The 14,731-nt window shown below is 56.6% G+C and overlaps 1 protein-coding gene across 6 annotated transcripts in view; it reads right to left on the minus strand.

Moving 5' to 3' along the window:
• The window catches only part of PEMT (phosphatidylethanolamine N-methyltransferase), a 48,060-nt gene extending 42,545 nt beyond the window's left edge, over positions 1–5,515 (minus strand). For 3 of the 6 annotated variants that reach the window (XR_014298363.1, XM_082679700.1, XM_082679698.1), the window contains exon 1: positions 4,535–4,708. Coding sequence is in view for 2 of the 6 variants with exons in the window: in XM_082679700.1 (XP_082535826.1) it covers positions 4,535–4,693 (159 nt within the window). In the remaining 4 variants the exon portion in view is untranslated. Of the gene's footprint in view, positions 1–593; positions 707–4,534; positions 4,709–4,945; positions 5,000–5,494 lie in introns of those variants that run through there. The other 3 variants (XM_082679705.1, XM_082679703.1, XM_082679701.1) reach the window with 3 other exon arrangements.
• Between the last annotated feature and the right edge of the window lie 9,216 nt (positions 5,516–14,731).

Consider the following 14,731-nt stretch of genomic DNA (forward strand, 5'->3'; position numbering starts at 1 on the left):
GAAGGTCTCTGGGCAGCGGATAATCCAGGCTGGGCTGGGGGCTCCCCCTCACCCTCCAGGACGGACCACAGGAAGCTCCATGACCCACCTCCACCCTGGGGGATGAGAGGGGAAAACAGGTGCCAGGATACAAGGGGCAGAGGGTGCTCCCTGTGCGCCTGATGCCAGCGCTCAGACATGCTCTCTGGAGGGGCCCTCGGGGAATGCTCCCTTCTTAAGGAACAGCCAGCGAGGGGTGCGGCCCACACGCTGGGACGGGGGGCGAGACAGCACTGGAGACCACCTGAAGGCTCTGCTTTCCTACGGTACAGACAGCGGCCAGCGACTGCCCCGGTGTTCCGAATCCATGACTCCTTCCAGGAAGCTGATTATTCACACTCTTCCTGCGATGAGCCTGTCCTGGGCCATGCGCCGCGAGGCTCTGAGGGCCCGTGGGGTCCCGCGTCCATGGGGCAAAGTGGGCCCTTCCTGGGAGTGGGTCTGGGGCCTCCTCTCCTCTGCGGGGGCCATAAGCCGCAGACCTCTCTCTACATTCGCCCTCAGGGGCCCCGGACAGGTCCCCCCCCCCAACGCTGGTGCCTAAGGCTATTTACCTAAGGACGCAGTTCTGTGTCCAAGGCAGTGGTGACAGGAAGCCAGCTGACCGAGCCCTGGGCCAGGGCTTTGCAGAGGCGACAGAGCCTGTCCTGAGACAGGGTCCGATGCCCTGTGGGAACCTGGGTAAACTTTGACGGGGGTGGCCCCTCCTTCCTGGGACCATCAGGAGGATTAAGTGAGATGATACAGGAAGCTCACTTATTACTCTGTGACTGAGTCCGCCCACAACCCTGTTTTTGCCCATTTTTCAGACTAAAACACTGAGGCTAACACATGAAGCCAAAACGGGTAGGCAGAAAATCGGTGAGGACAAGGTGGGCCAGAGCACCAGCCCCCATAACAGCAGGAGGCTCATCCCTCGCAAGTGCTCATAAAAGAAAAAGAAAGAAACAGTAAAAGTGTGTACGTTCTTGAACCAAAGCAGAATCAAACTAGAGATCAGTACCAGAAAGGTCCTTGTTAAAGACCACAAGTAGGGGGCTTCCCTGGTGGCGCAGCGCTTGAGAATCCGCCTGCCAATGCAGGGGACACGGGTTCGAGCCCTGGTCCAGGAAGATCCCACATGCCACGGAGCAACTAAGCCCTTGCGCCACAACTACCAAGCCTGCGCTCTACAGCCCATGAGCCGCAACTACTGAGCCTGCCAGCCACAACTACTGAAGCCCGCGCGCCTAGAGCCCATGCTCCACAACAAGAGAAGGCACTGCCATGAGAAGCCCGCGCACTGCAACAAAAAGTACCCCCCCCGCTCGCCGCAACTAGAGAAAGCCCACGCGCAGCAACGAAGACCCAATGCAGCCAAAATAAATAAATAAATAAATACAATACGATAAAAATTAAAATAAAATAAAGAACACAAATAGGGACTTCCCTGGTGGCCCGGTGGTAAAGAATCCGCCTTCCAATGCAGGGGATGCAGGTTCGATCCCTGGCCAGGGAGCTAAGATCCCACATGCTGCAGGGCACCTAAAGCCCGCGCAACAATTACTGAGTTTGCGTGTCTCAACTAGAGAATCCGCGTGGCGCAAACTACAGAGCCCACGCGCTCTGGAGCCCACACACCACTATTAGAGAGAGAAGCCCGCACGCCACTACTAGAGAGAAGCCCGTGTGCCACAACAAAAGATCCCACATACCTCAACGAAGATCCCGCGTGCCACAACTAAGACCCAACGCAGCCAAAACACATAATATTTGTTTTTAAAAAGAAAAGAACATCCATACTGACAGACGGATGAGTAAAGCCCCACGATCACCTCAACAGAGGAGAAGAAACCGAGGTTCTGCCCGCTTACGTGACTTGCCCAAGGTCTGGACTCTGACTCAAAAACACTGAAGACAAAAATTATGTCCTTGAGAACTTCACACAGTAAGTCGTCCAGAGAAACAGCCTGCTGTTTATTCTAACTAATGTGATAACGCCAAAAGAGTTTGAAAAACAACTCAGTGCAGCAGGCAAACATCTCGCCCCGGAAGGCAGCTCCTACCTGCCCCTGGGATTTGCCTCCCAAATGGTCACAGATGAGTCACAAACAGGGACCGCGCAGCCCAAGGGGCCTGTCGCCCAGCATGGTCTCGACGCTGCCTGAACACAGCGGCCTTGCCTTCTGAAGAGCACCCACCCTCAGGTGGGCTGCACTTTACAGCTGACAAAGGTCCCATCTCACAGAGCAGGTAACTGAAGGGCCCCTCTTGACACCTACACCACAAGGGCTGGAGAACCATCTGGATATGGGCATGAAAGGGGCCCCCCGACTGTGCCCTGGCAGCCTGTGCTCCCAAAGAAGCCAGCACCCCGAGGCCCCACTGGAGCCCTTCAGTCCGGCTCCATCGCCCACCAGCCAGCGGGCTTCCCTCAGCTGCCCAGCTGAGGAGCCTGGCTGAGTCCCGGGCAGGGAGAGCCTCGGTCAACGAGGCTGCAGCGGGGACGCGCCTCAGCCCAAGGGGGGACTTTCTAAGCTCAAAACAAAGCCCAAATTCCGCACCAGCTGGAGCAGGCCCAGGAGCTAGTGGTCAAGGGCACCGTGCCCATGCTTGCACGTCAGCATACGTGTGGCTGCTGAGGACGTGCGGTGCCACGTGATGAAATGACATATTTTACGTATTAGGTCAAATATATTGTCAAAAGTGATTCACTGATTCTTTACTCTTTCAACTGTGGCTACTAGAGGAGTTTAGATTCTCAGCGTGACATATTACCGCCAAGGGACGGCGCGGGGCCAACCCGCTGCCATCATGCAGCTCAGACGCCCAGCTGCAGAGAAACCATCCCGAGGATGACATCTCTCAAAACCAGAGGTTTTCACTGAGGGAGGAGGGCTGCCAAGTAGGACAAATACACAACGTTCAGCGTTGTTGGCAACAGGAAGCTTAACTGTACCAATAGGGCTGCAGTGGAAAAAACGGAATGTTAGCCAACGAGGGTCACCCTGACCTGTCCCCTGAAAGGTTCCCAGATCGCTCCAACTGCACAGCCCCACAGGGAAGGGAAGAAGGGCAGAAAAGACCTTCCCCCCAACACCCAGGAAATCTCCCCCTCCCCCGCTGCTAGGTCTAGAACACAGGCCTTGCCTAGACCTGAGGGCAGGACCCTAACCCTGCAGCGGGGCCCACTGCCCCCTTGATTTCCACCAGAAGCCCCGAAGGCTTCCCCACCTCCAGTTAATGGTGCCCCATCCTTCCCCCGTAGGTCTCACCCATGAAACATCCACCCCAAGCCAGGCAATGCCGAGGGTCCCCTTGGGCTAGGCTTCTCTTTGTTCTTGAACAGATACTCCTCCTCAAGGCCTTGGTCTGCCAGCCCCCCACCAGAGCACCTGGGCCCCCACCCCCCCAGGGCGTATCACTCAGGGCTCAGATCAGAGGTCACCTCCTCAGATAGGGACCAGCTATCTCAGGATCTCAACCCACCTCCCCACAAGCCAGTTTCTAAAACATTGACCAGTTTTATCTCCGGCAGAGAATTTTCAATTTCCAGCCTCAGTGGAGTGAATGGTCAGTGAGAGCCGACAAAGAATGCCGCCTGCCATTCCGGTAAACAAGGGAAGTCGCCCCCCATCAAGCCATCGGCTGCTGCTGCCAACCCCACAGTTCACCCTGAGGGGGGATTCAGGATGGAGAAAAACAGGAGACAGGCCCCAGGCAGTTAAGATGCAGTTCTGAGGAATAATTTCAAGGAGCCCAGACTCTTGCATCTTCCCACAAATAGAAAAGTGCTAAAATCATGTACAAGATGTCTGCTTTTTTGTGTTTAGCAGTAGTCTTTTGATGTTCGATGTGGGTTTTCTTCCAGCAAAAACTCCTATATATCCTGGCTCCCCCTCAGAGCTACTGAGAGGCTCTTTCCTGGGCTAGAGTCCTCAGTAAGGTCCCCAACAGAACACAACTCGCAACCATTAGGTTGTGCGTTTTTCTTCAGTGGACACCTGCTCTCGATCGGTACCGGCTGTACCAATGAATGGACCACAAAAGGCGGCCTCGGGCAGGGACCTCTTGGGAGCTCCACGGGGAGTGGCTGACGCCGAAAAGGTTAATGTCTTGTCTCAGAGGAGACTCTAAGGGCCGGGGCCAGGGGCCCGGCTGGTCTTCAGAACCAGGTCCCGCCTGGCCCATCCCGGTCCGGCCCGTGCGGGGCTCCGCAGGCCGCAACTCCCCGCCAGTCCACCCGGGAGGAGGCCTGTCCTCCGGCCTCAGCTCGGGGCACCTCCTCCCCGGAGCCTAGCGATCCCGTAGGTGCACACGTGTACGCACTCCCACGCGCGGTTACGGGTGCGCACACGCGCACTCGCACTCACACGCACGCACCCGCGGCCCCGCCCCGCCCCCGTTGCCTGGTAACGGCGGCACCGCCCGCGGGCGTAGGCGGTGGCACCGCCCGCCGCGGACCCAGCAGCCCTAGCGACCCCCCTCCTGGCCCGGCTGCCGGCGCGGTCGGTACCTTCCTGAAGTCCAAGTTGCCGAGGCCCCCGCAGCAGTCGGGCGCCGCCACCGAGCTGCGCATGGGCCCCGCCCGGCCTGGCCCCATCGGCCGCGGGCCGCCTTGCAGGGACCAAGCGCGGGCCTCGCGGCAGCCCCCAACCGCCAAGACCGGCCCCATCACGCCCGGGAAGCGCCGCCGGACGCGGCGCTTTCCCGGTGACCGCGCTTCCCCGGCCTTCTGGGAAATGTAGTCCCCGTCCCCGCGCAGCGGCGCGCTCCCGGGCTCGCACCAGCCTCTCGCGGAGCCGAGAACTACAAGTCCCAGGGCCGCCCGTTGCGGCGCCTGCCAGTCCCGAGTAGGCCACGGGGCTGCTGGGCCCCCACCCGCCGGACCCCGGACCCCGGCTCCCCAGTCGGTCCGCCAACTGACCTAGTGTCCCTGTCCTTGGCCGGCTGCGGCGGGTCGTAGGTTTAAGTAGCGCGCTGCGCAGCCCCGCGGACCTGGACTTTGGCCGGCTCGGCCCCCCGCCCCTCCTCAGGCTGCCTGTGGCGGGGGGGCGGGCACACCCCGCAGCTCCCGACCCCCCACCCGGTTGCGACCCCTCCTCCACTGGCCCTCGAGCACTCACCGGGGCTGCCCTCACTGTCCCCTGGGAGATGAGAGCCGAGCAGCACAATAAAGGATTATAGCTTGATGCGGGCTGGGATGGCAAAGCGGGGGACACTGCCCTGGAATGCTCAGGGAAGGGCCCGAGGGAGGCCTGTGCGCCGGAGAAGGTGGCAGACATGCAAATTGCGGGGGTGGGAAGAGGGACCACCTGTGCAGGTGCCTGGAGACCAGAGGAGTCCTCAGTAATCCGGAAAAGGCTGGAGTAGTGGTGGAGGGGGGACAGCGGGAGGGAAGGGGTTTAGAAAAGTAGGTGGGATTTTAGCTGGTTGGGTCCCAAGAGAGCCCCTTTGGTAGCTAGGTGTCACATACCTGGGAGCCCTGGCAGTCCCTCTGCTTCCTGATTCCGGCCCACTTCTCTCCCCCTTGGCCCTCAGCACCTACCAGCCCAGAGCATTTGTGAGCTGCCACCGTGTGCCCACCCCTGTGCTGACCACAGCCTCCCTAGGATGGGGCAGGCCCACCAAGAGACAGGAAGGATGCTGGCATCTAGCTAGCTAGGTGCACTAGCTCTGTGGTTGCAGGCAGCTTTCGTTTTCTCAAAAGTAAAAGGGAAATAGCTGCTGGTAAAACCCACTGCACAGGACCTGACCCGTGGGAAGTGCTTGAGAACCACTGGCCACGAATGGGCTGGGTGCACAGCAGGTGCTGCAGGGCTGGTTTGCTCACTGACCACCCCGTCAGGGTGTCCAGGCAGGGCCTTCCGGAACCAGAGCCAATTCTGGAGAGCCCACCAAGGGGGAGGGCCCCCAGGGAGCACTCCCCCCCCCAACTACAGTCTGTTTCACCCAAGCCCCAGTTTTCTCCCCACCTACCAGGCCACTCTCCTCCCCCCCACCCCCCATTCTTTTATTAAGCCAGGAATATTAGTTTTTGTGTGTTTGGTTTATCTGGGAACAAAGAAAGGTAAATGTCAGAGGTCACACCATAGCTGATGCAACTAGAGGAATCCACTCCTCCACCGCTAACCCACCCCCACCACTCTGGCTCCATGAAAGGAACACACCCAGATGTGCAGAAGCCAAACTCAGCTTCCAGTGTGATCGATCGGGACTGTTCAGATCAAAACCCTCCTGCTGAAGAAATCTGGGGGCAGAAGTCTTGCCTGGCCCTTTGAAAACTCCCAGGTGTGAGCTTGCAGGGGTGTCCCCAGGCCGACCTCTCTCCGGGGAATATGCCTTTTCCGGCAACCCTGGCAAACAGAGAAGTCACTTCTGAGGCAGCGTGCTGCTCTGTCGGACAGGATGTTTGCTCCAGATACCGACCCAAAGTCCCTCTTGCTGCAGCTTTAGCAAACAGCCCCTTTCTACCCTCAGGGTTATCTCTCTTTGCCCCTTGATAGCTCTTCAGATATGGGAGCCATTTATCATGAGTGTCTCCCAGGCAGCTCCAGGACAAACATCTCCAGATGACCTCTCTGGCCAGGAGTTTGACCTTTGCTGGGAGGGGATCAAAGCTAACAGCCATTTCTTTGCCGTCCTCCCTCCCCCAGTGGCCCTGGATCTGACTGCCTGGCTCCCAGCAATCACCAAAAGCAGCTTTTATTACTAAAATTAACATTTGCTTATTGAGTGGCCTTGGGTAAAACCCAAACCTTCCCCTACTCTGAGTCTCTTTTCTGTTCATAAAATAGGTACGATAGTATCTCCCGATAGGATCAGCCCGGCACGCAGTAGGTTCTCAGCAGATGCCTGTCTCCCTCCTTTCCATACAATCAAGACTTGCCTAAGATCATACTCTTGACGCGCATGAACACGCTGCGGCTTAGGACTGCCCATGACGGGGGCCCAGCGGAGCCGGGTACTAGCTAGGAGGCCTGCGAGTCCCCGGGAGGACGTGGGTGAGGAGGCAGGCTGGGCAGCGTCCCCTGAGGGGTGGGAAGCAGGGGGAGGCTGGGGCGGTGGCGGGCACCGCAGGTCACCGGAAACCAGGTCATCGCGAGTTCTTTAAAACCAGGAGGGGACTGAGGGGCCGCGGCCATGATGCCCAGCTCCCCTCCTACATCCAGGCCTGATTGCCCCCACCCTAACCACGGCAGGTTCTGTAGGAGCCGGGTGGGAGCTGGGGCAGGGCAGCACCGCTCATAAAGAGTAAACTCTCCCTTCCGCCGGGGCTTGGGGAGGAGCCCCTTCCCCAGAGACCTCTGTTGCTGGGAGGAGGGCTTCGCAGCAGATTCACCTGAATTCAAGGCCCAGGAAGCACCAGCAATCGCTGCGGGCTCTTTGCTGGGCCTGGAGCACCCCAGGCACACTCTCACCTCAGGACCTTTGCACACGCTGTGCCTTCTGCCTGGAATGCTGCTCCCCTAGATGTCCTAAGAGCCCCTCCCTCACCTCCTTCAAGTCAAGGGCCACCTTTCCGCTCGACTGGACTTGTCAGCCTCCCCCCACTCTCCTTCCCCTTCCCAACTGTATTTCTCTCCAAAGCCCTTGTCACCACCTAACAAATGTATTTGGTTTACTTATTTATTCTGTGTAGCATCAGTCACCCCCAGGAGGATATGAGCTTCCCGAGGGCAGGGTTTATCTGTTCCTACACCACTCTGTCCCTGGCACCTGGGTCACTCCTGGCACAAAGCAGGCACTCAATAAATAGTGAATGAGTGAATAGTTCTGCCATTCCCATATTTGGGGCATCCTTGGGCAAACCACCTTTCTGGGCCTCAGGGACCCTGTCAGTGGAATGGGGAGGGTGAAGGATCCTGGCTGTGTGGCCTAGGGCAAGCGACTTACCCTCTCTGACTCTTAGCAGATGAGAAAATCCTAACCATAAAAACAAGAGCTAAGATGTTTGAACTCTTGCAAAGCTGCAGGCCCAGCGCTCAGCACCGTTTTCTCTGAGCCTGATAACAACCCAGTGAAGGAGAGATGGCAAGCTGACTCACGTGGAAGGGACCACAGTCACACAGCCAAATGAGTGACGGGCTTGGGAACTGCCAGCCTAGAGCCAAGCCTGGTCTTTACCACCAGAATGGAGCAGGTGACCCAAAGCCCAGCACAGGACCCACTGCAGGAGCCAGCCCTGGTTCAGACAGTCAGTGCTCAACCCCACCAGGTTTCTGCCCCCTTCTCAGCTTCTTTTCACCACATGCACCCTTCACGGGCCAGTTAAAGCTTTGTCTTTTCTGAGAAGCCTCACTGCTCCTATAATAGGACGAGGGCAAAGCGTGATCCCTCGCCCACAAGGTCCCAAGTGGCCCAGGTGCAGCCGCCTCCCCAGCCCTTCTTGCTCCCTGTGCTCCAGCCATGGGGCCTTTGCACATCCCTCTCCCTCTGCCAGGCACACACTTCCCTCTCTTCTTGGAGAGCAAGGGCGTTTCCTGCACCTGCACACACTCAGCACCAGTCAGGGCTCATCAAATACTCACCCAGCAAACGAATACATGAGTGAATGACGGTCAAAACTGAATTTCAGTCCAGTGAAATTATCCCTCAAAAATGAAGACAAAGTAAAGGTGTTTTCAGACAAAGGAAGGTTAAGAGAATTCATCCCCAGCAGGCTGGTCGGGAGCCTGGGAACGCTGGAAGGAGTGAAGAGCACTGAAAATTAGCCGTTAAAGCTAATCAATATTGGACGTTTGTAACAATAGAAACATCTTGTGGGAGTTAAAATATTTATCTTGGTCACTGAGAGAAAAGTCAGGGAAACCCCCATAGGGTTTGATTCCCCACAAAACCTCCTCCCATTAGCGGCAGAGTATACGTTCTTGTCAAGGTCACGCAGAGCATTGGCCAATGTCGACCACATGCAGAGGCACATAGAGCAAATCTCGATAGATTTCGAAGGATTGCGATCACATAGTTTATTCTCCCAAACACAGGTGGATTAAGCTAGAAAACAGGAAGGCAACTACCGCAGCCCCCAACATTTGGGAATTACCCAAAACATTTTTTTTTTAAACCCCAGAGACAAGTTCTAGCTGCTTCGAGTTCCCTGGACCCACCAGGCACTTTACCTGGCTGGAGTGGGTCAGGCGGGGGACACGGCTTCGAGGAGCCTCTTGGAGGAGGGGCCTTTCCCGTTTAATCCCAGGTTCCAGGAGCGGAGGAGAGGGGTTGGGGTGGGGCGCTGGGTGCTCTGAGGGCTGTGGGGTGTAATAGGGGCTGAGCGTGTGCACAAGAACCAGCAGTCCTGGCCCAAAGCTCAGGGCGAGTGGAGTCTCAGCAGGTCTTCAGGCTGAAGACTGTGCAGGCTGCCCCTCGGGCACAGCCTGAGCAGGAGCTGGAAGCGACCATGATCAGCGCTGAGGACGGGCCAGGGCCTTGCGCACAGCGTCAGCTCCACGTGCAGAGTCTCGTTTAGGACTGTTGCCGGGAGCACAGAGGATACAGTCAGCCCAACCTCTTTCCACAGGTTTGTGCCTCACTTCCTCACCAGCATGGGATCTTATTCTTCCAAATATACTTACATTAATTTAATAGTTGAATAATTATACCTTATTTAACGTGTTTTTTCCCCATTATATGTGATGTTGGACGTTTTCCCATGTGCTTTTCTTTTTGATCAGAATAGTGTTTCATTTGCACTATTTAACAGTGCACCTCCTGGGCTTTCTTTCAGAAAGAACTGTGAGCCTCAGTCTTAGCAATCTCTTGAACTTTTAAATTAAATGAATGGGGCCGTTGTAACTCTTAAGTGATTAAAAATTTTTTTTACCTTGAAAATTTTCCAAGCCACAAAAAATTTGGAAGAATTATGCAATAAACACCTCTATACCCTTCACTAGATTGACCCATTTTCATTCTCCAGCATTTGCTTTATCTGTTTATAAGGAGTTTTATTTGGGGGGGGTGGATTTTTTTTCTTGGCCGAGCCACAAGTGTAGCATACAGGATCTTAGCTCCCCAACTGGGGATTGAACCCGTGCCCCCTGCAGTGGAGGTGCAGAGTCTTAACCACTGGACCTCCAGGGAAGTCCCTATATGGAGGGTTTTTTTTTAATTTTTTAAAATTTATTATTTTAATGTATTTATTTTTGGCTGCGTTGGGTCTTCATTGCTGCACGCGGGCTTTCTCTACTTGCGGCGAACAGGGGCTGCTCTTCGTTGCAGTGCACGGGCTTCTCATCGCGGTGGCCTCTCTAGCTGCAGAGCACTGGCTCCAGGCGCGCGGGCTTCAGGAGTTGTGGCTCGTGGGCTCTAGAGCGCAGGCTCAGTAGCTGTGGCGCACGGGCTTAGTTGCTCCGCGGTATGTGGGATCTTCCCGGACCAGGGCTCGAACCCGTGTCCCCTGCATCGGCAGGCGGATTCTTAGCCACTGCGCCACCAGGGAAGCCCTGGAGTTATTTTTCTATGAACTATTTGAGAGCACGTGCAGACTCTTCACCCCTAAACCCTCCAGTGGATATTTCTCCTAGGAACAAAGACATTCTCCTGGGAAACCTCAATACAATGATCAGAATCAGCAGGTTTATGGTGGATACAGAGGACAGCTAACGCTGAGGCCACGTCCGAATTTCACCCGCTGTCCCGTTGAGCAGACTGGCCCTCAAGTGGGTTTTGTCTGGTGGTCTCGGGGCCAGAGCGTCCCCTCAGTGCTGCGACCTCTGAACCTGCTTCCAGCTGCCCTTCCCGGTGCCTGAGCTCGACCTCTGGGCATGGGCCTCTTCTCCGCAGAGATGCACGGGTTCAGCTATTTCCTTTCCTCTGTGTTACCTGCTCGGCCGTCGCCCTGGCCTGTTGTTCTTACCAATTCACAAAACTCCTGGGGTTTCATAGTCCAAGTCAGGAGGGCAGCTCAGAGGCAGCCAGGGTCCAGGCTGTCACCCCAGCCCCTGCTGCCTGGTCCATGAGTCCCTGGTATGCTGGCATCTCCAACATCTAAGGGGAAAATCCCTACGGAGGAGCCAGTGTCCCAGCAGCCAGCAGACCCGCTGGATCTGTGGGAGATGCTGGGTCTCCTCCTGGTACAGCCTCTGCCCCTCGCAGGCCAGATAGGAGATGCCCGGGTCAGAACCTGCTCAGGTTTCTGGACAAGGGCAAGTGGGACAACGCTCTGTGCTGTGGGCAAACATGGGCATCCCTGGCCCTCACCCTGGAAATACACCCCCAACCCGAAACGCCCCACAAACCTTTCCAAATGACTCCAAGGAGGGGTTTGTGGGCCCCTGTTGAGAACAGCTAGAGAACACTATGTATTGAGGACTTCCTCTGAGCTGGCCTTGAGCCAAGCACTTGAGACACTTTATCCCGTTTGTACTGCCCAACTGTCCACTGTACAGATGAGAAAAGTGAGGCCTAGGAAGTTGGAGCCGGGACCGTGACCCCATAGGCCTGACCCTTGTGTCCCCCCCGTTCCCGCTGTCCACAAATGGAGGCCACGTCACATGCTCGTGTGGCCCCAGGTTCTGAGTTAAGCCCAAGCAGGAGGTTGGATTATCGCTCAGCAAACACTGGCCCTCACGCTTCCCCTCTCACTGAGGGCAGAGCGGATGTCCCTGTGCCGTCCACCTGGGCCTGGGCCTGGGCCTGGGAGCTGCTCGGGCTGATGCAACCATAGCGGGCAGGACATACAGAGCCATTAGATGAGGCGAAGGCCCTGAATGTGGCCCATGTGATCTGCTCGGGCTCCTTGGGCCCCAGTGACCAGCGCGAGAAGCACATGGCCTGGACCCCAGAGCAAACACCCCTGGAGAAGGCCTGGACTTGGCCAGGTCAGGCAGCACCGCAGCCTGAGTGTAAGTCTCGTGGCCATAAGGCCCTGGTGTGGGCAGTCTTTCCGCAGCATCACTGCAGTAGTAGCTGACAGACACAGCCTGGCTCCAGGAGCATCTTGGGCAGGTGCTTCCGCCTCTGCAGAGCTCTGTTTCCCATCCGTGTGAGAGTCAATGACAGAACGGACCTTATAGGTCGTGGGGCGGGTGGGAGGGGCTTGCGCTCTCAGCGCAGGGCCCGGCGCACACAGAGCACTTAGTAAACGCTTGTCCTGCGTGACTACTGTCATAGAGCCGCCGCTCGTACCGTTGGCTGTGCCGCCCGGGGTCCAGTGAGGAGACCCAGGCTCTGCCCTCGAGGACTCAGACCGTTGGAGGTTTAATGAATTGGAAGCAGAGTTAGCCTTCAGCTACGGGGGCAGCTCTCGGAGCACCCTGCCTGGTCCTGGAGTTGCCCCTCCACTGATCCCAACTTGCCCAGCGGCATCTAAAGTGGGCTGCCTGGGCCCCAGGCGGCCACGTGCCCGGTGGGGAGGACCGGCCGGGTCACAGTGACCCACAGACCACGGGAAACTCAAAGCCAGCCTAGTCCCACCCCACCCCGACAGGCTTCCCCCTCTGTCAGCCCAGCTCTGGGCCCAGGCCCTCAGGTGTGTGTCATGTGATGGTAGCGTTTGGTTCTGTTTCAGTGTGCGTGTGTGTGTGTGTGTGTGTCTGTGTGTTTCCAGGCGTGTGCAAGTCTGCTTCAGCATCCACGCATGTGTGTGAATGGGTGTGTCAGTATGGTCTGTGTATGCCGGTGGGAGTGTACTTCTGTGTTTCCAGGGCCATGGCTCTGTATCTCTGACTCAGAGCACTGCCATCCAGAGGCCAGGAGCTGACCGACAGCAGCTCCCCTCCTGCCCACGCGGGGACCGGGCACACCTGGGGTCTGCCCAGATGTGCACACATGCACTGACTGATGCCGGGCGGATGCCTTTACCTCTCTGGGCCCCCAGTTCCTCACGAGCTTGTTGTGAGTGTCAAAGGCAGCAGCCCTTTATCCAGCTCCGGGCAGATGGCCTCTGAGGACCGTGCGAAGCTCAGACTTCGCTCAGGAAGAGGACGGGGTGAGCTGGGGGGTTCGGGAGGCGCGGGCGGCCTTGACGACCCTGAGCGCACGAGGGGGGTCCCAGTGCCCAGAGGCCTGCTAGTGGCACCGCGGGGCCCAGGGCCACAGACTGCACCCTTCTCATGGCCACTTCATGTTTTATTCTGCTTTTTTAATTAACAGACCTTATTTTCAGAATACTTTTAGGTTTATTGAAAAATTGAGCAGAATGTACAGAGAGTTTCCATACACTTAAAGAAGTTTTTGTACTGATATAAAATCAATCATTTTAACCGTGCTAACGTGTACAATTCAGTGCTTTTCAGCACATTCACAATGTCGTACGACCATCGTCACCAGCTCTTTCCAGAACACTTCCGGCATCCACGTGGAGACACGAGCCCATTGGCTCCCACCCCTGCCACCTGTGATCTACTCTCTGTCTCCATGGATTTGCCTGTCCTGGAAGTTTCATATAAACAGAACCAGGCGACAGGTGACCTTTTACATCTGGCGTCTTTCACTGAGAGCAATGCATCTGAGGTTCTCCCACGTTGTAGCAGGTGTCAGTACTTCCGTCCTCTTTACGACAGAATGACATCCCACCATGTGGATGGACCACGCTTGTTCATCTGATCACCTGCTGATGGACACCGGGGTCGCTTCTACCTTCTGGGGTCTGTGAACAGGGCTGCTGTGGACATTCACGTGCAGGTGTGTTTTTTTTATGGACACTTTTTTAAAATTTCTCCTGGCTATTCTCTAGCAGGGAAATTACGGACTCACATGGCAACTCTATATTTAGCCTTTGGAGGAACTTCCAGACCGTTTTCCACAGCAGCTGAACCACTTTCCGCTCCCACCGGCAGCACACGAGGTTTCCAGTTTCTCCACGTCTTCCACACTTACTTCTTGGTTTTGTGATGATGGCCATTCTCACAGATGTGAGGTGGTACCTCACTGTGGTTTTGATTTGCATTTCCCTGAAGTCTAATGCTATCGAGCATCTTTTCCTGCGCTACTGGCCTTCTGCACGTCTCCTGTGCAGACACGTCTGTTCGGATCCTTTGCCCATTTTAATTGGTTATTTGCCTTTATATTATTGAGCTCTGAGGTAAAGGGTAATTACACACCAGGAGTCTTTAAAATGGAAGGCGGGACATAGCTTCTCACGGTTGTCAGCCCCATCACTGGACACGAGCCCCTGTTGTGCGTCTCCAGGGAGGACGGAGCACGCCTTCCCCTGGGAGGTTGCTCCCAGGCAAACCCAAGGCCTTCCACCCAGTCAAGGGCTCTTAAAGTGTTTTTCCGGCCAAGAGCTGCTCTTCCTCTCAGCATCAGTGCTGCTGCCACCTCGTATGAACTGAGAAATAGTTACTGCCCGCTTCTTAAAAATAGAATTACATGCGCGTTTTCTCTGCCCGTCACTACACATGAATGACTTCTAATTTTCCATTTCTCATTTGACTTCCCTTCCAGATTCCTTCCACATGCTGAACTCCTCCCCAGCGTCGGGGGGGGGGGGAGCGGGGGCGGGCGGGGGGGTGTCTTCCAGGCACCTTGCCCGAAGCCCTCTCCGCTCCCTGGTCCCCGACCCAGCGCCCCTCCCCCTCGCCCCCTCCCTCCCCACCACAAGGAATCAGTCCTCAGAGTAACTGTTCCTCTGAGGCTCAGGCCTCATCAGCTCCCACCTGGACTATCAAGGTACCTGGCCTCCCAGCCTCCCCCGTTTCCAAAGCATCCTCCACCAACAGCAGGTGGCCCCTGCTCAGAGCCCTGCAGTGGCTCTACTGCCCAGACCGAGACC

Source organism: Grampus griseus (assembly GCF_964374135.1).
Source record: "Grampus griseus genome assembly, chromosome: 20".
Classification (NCBI taxonomy): domain Eukaryota; kingdom Metazoa; phylum Chordata; class Mammalia; order Artiodactyla; family Delphinidae; genus Grampus; species Grampus griseus.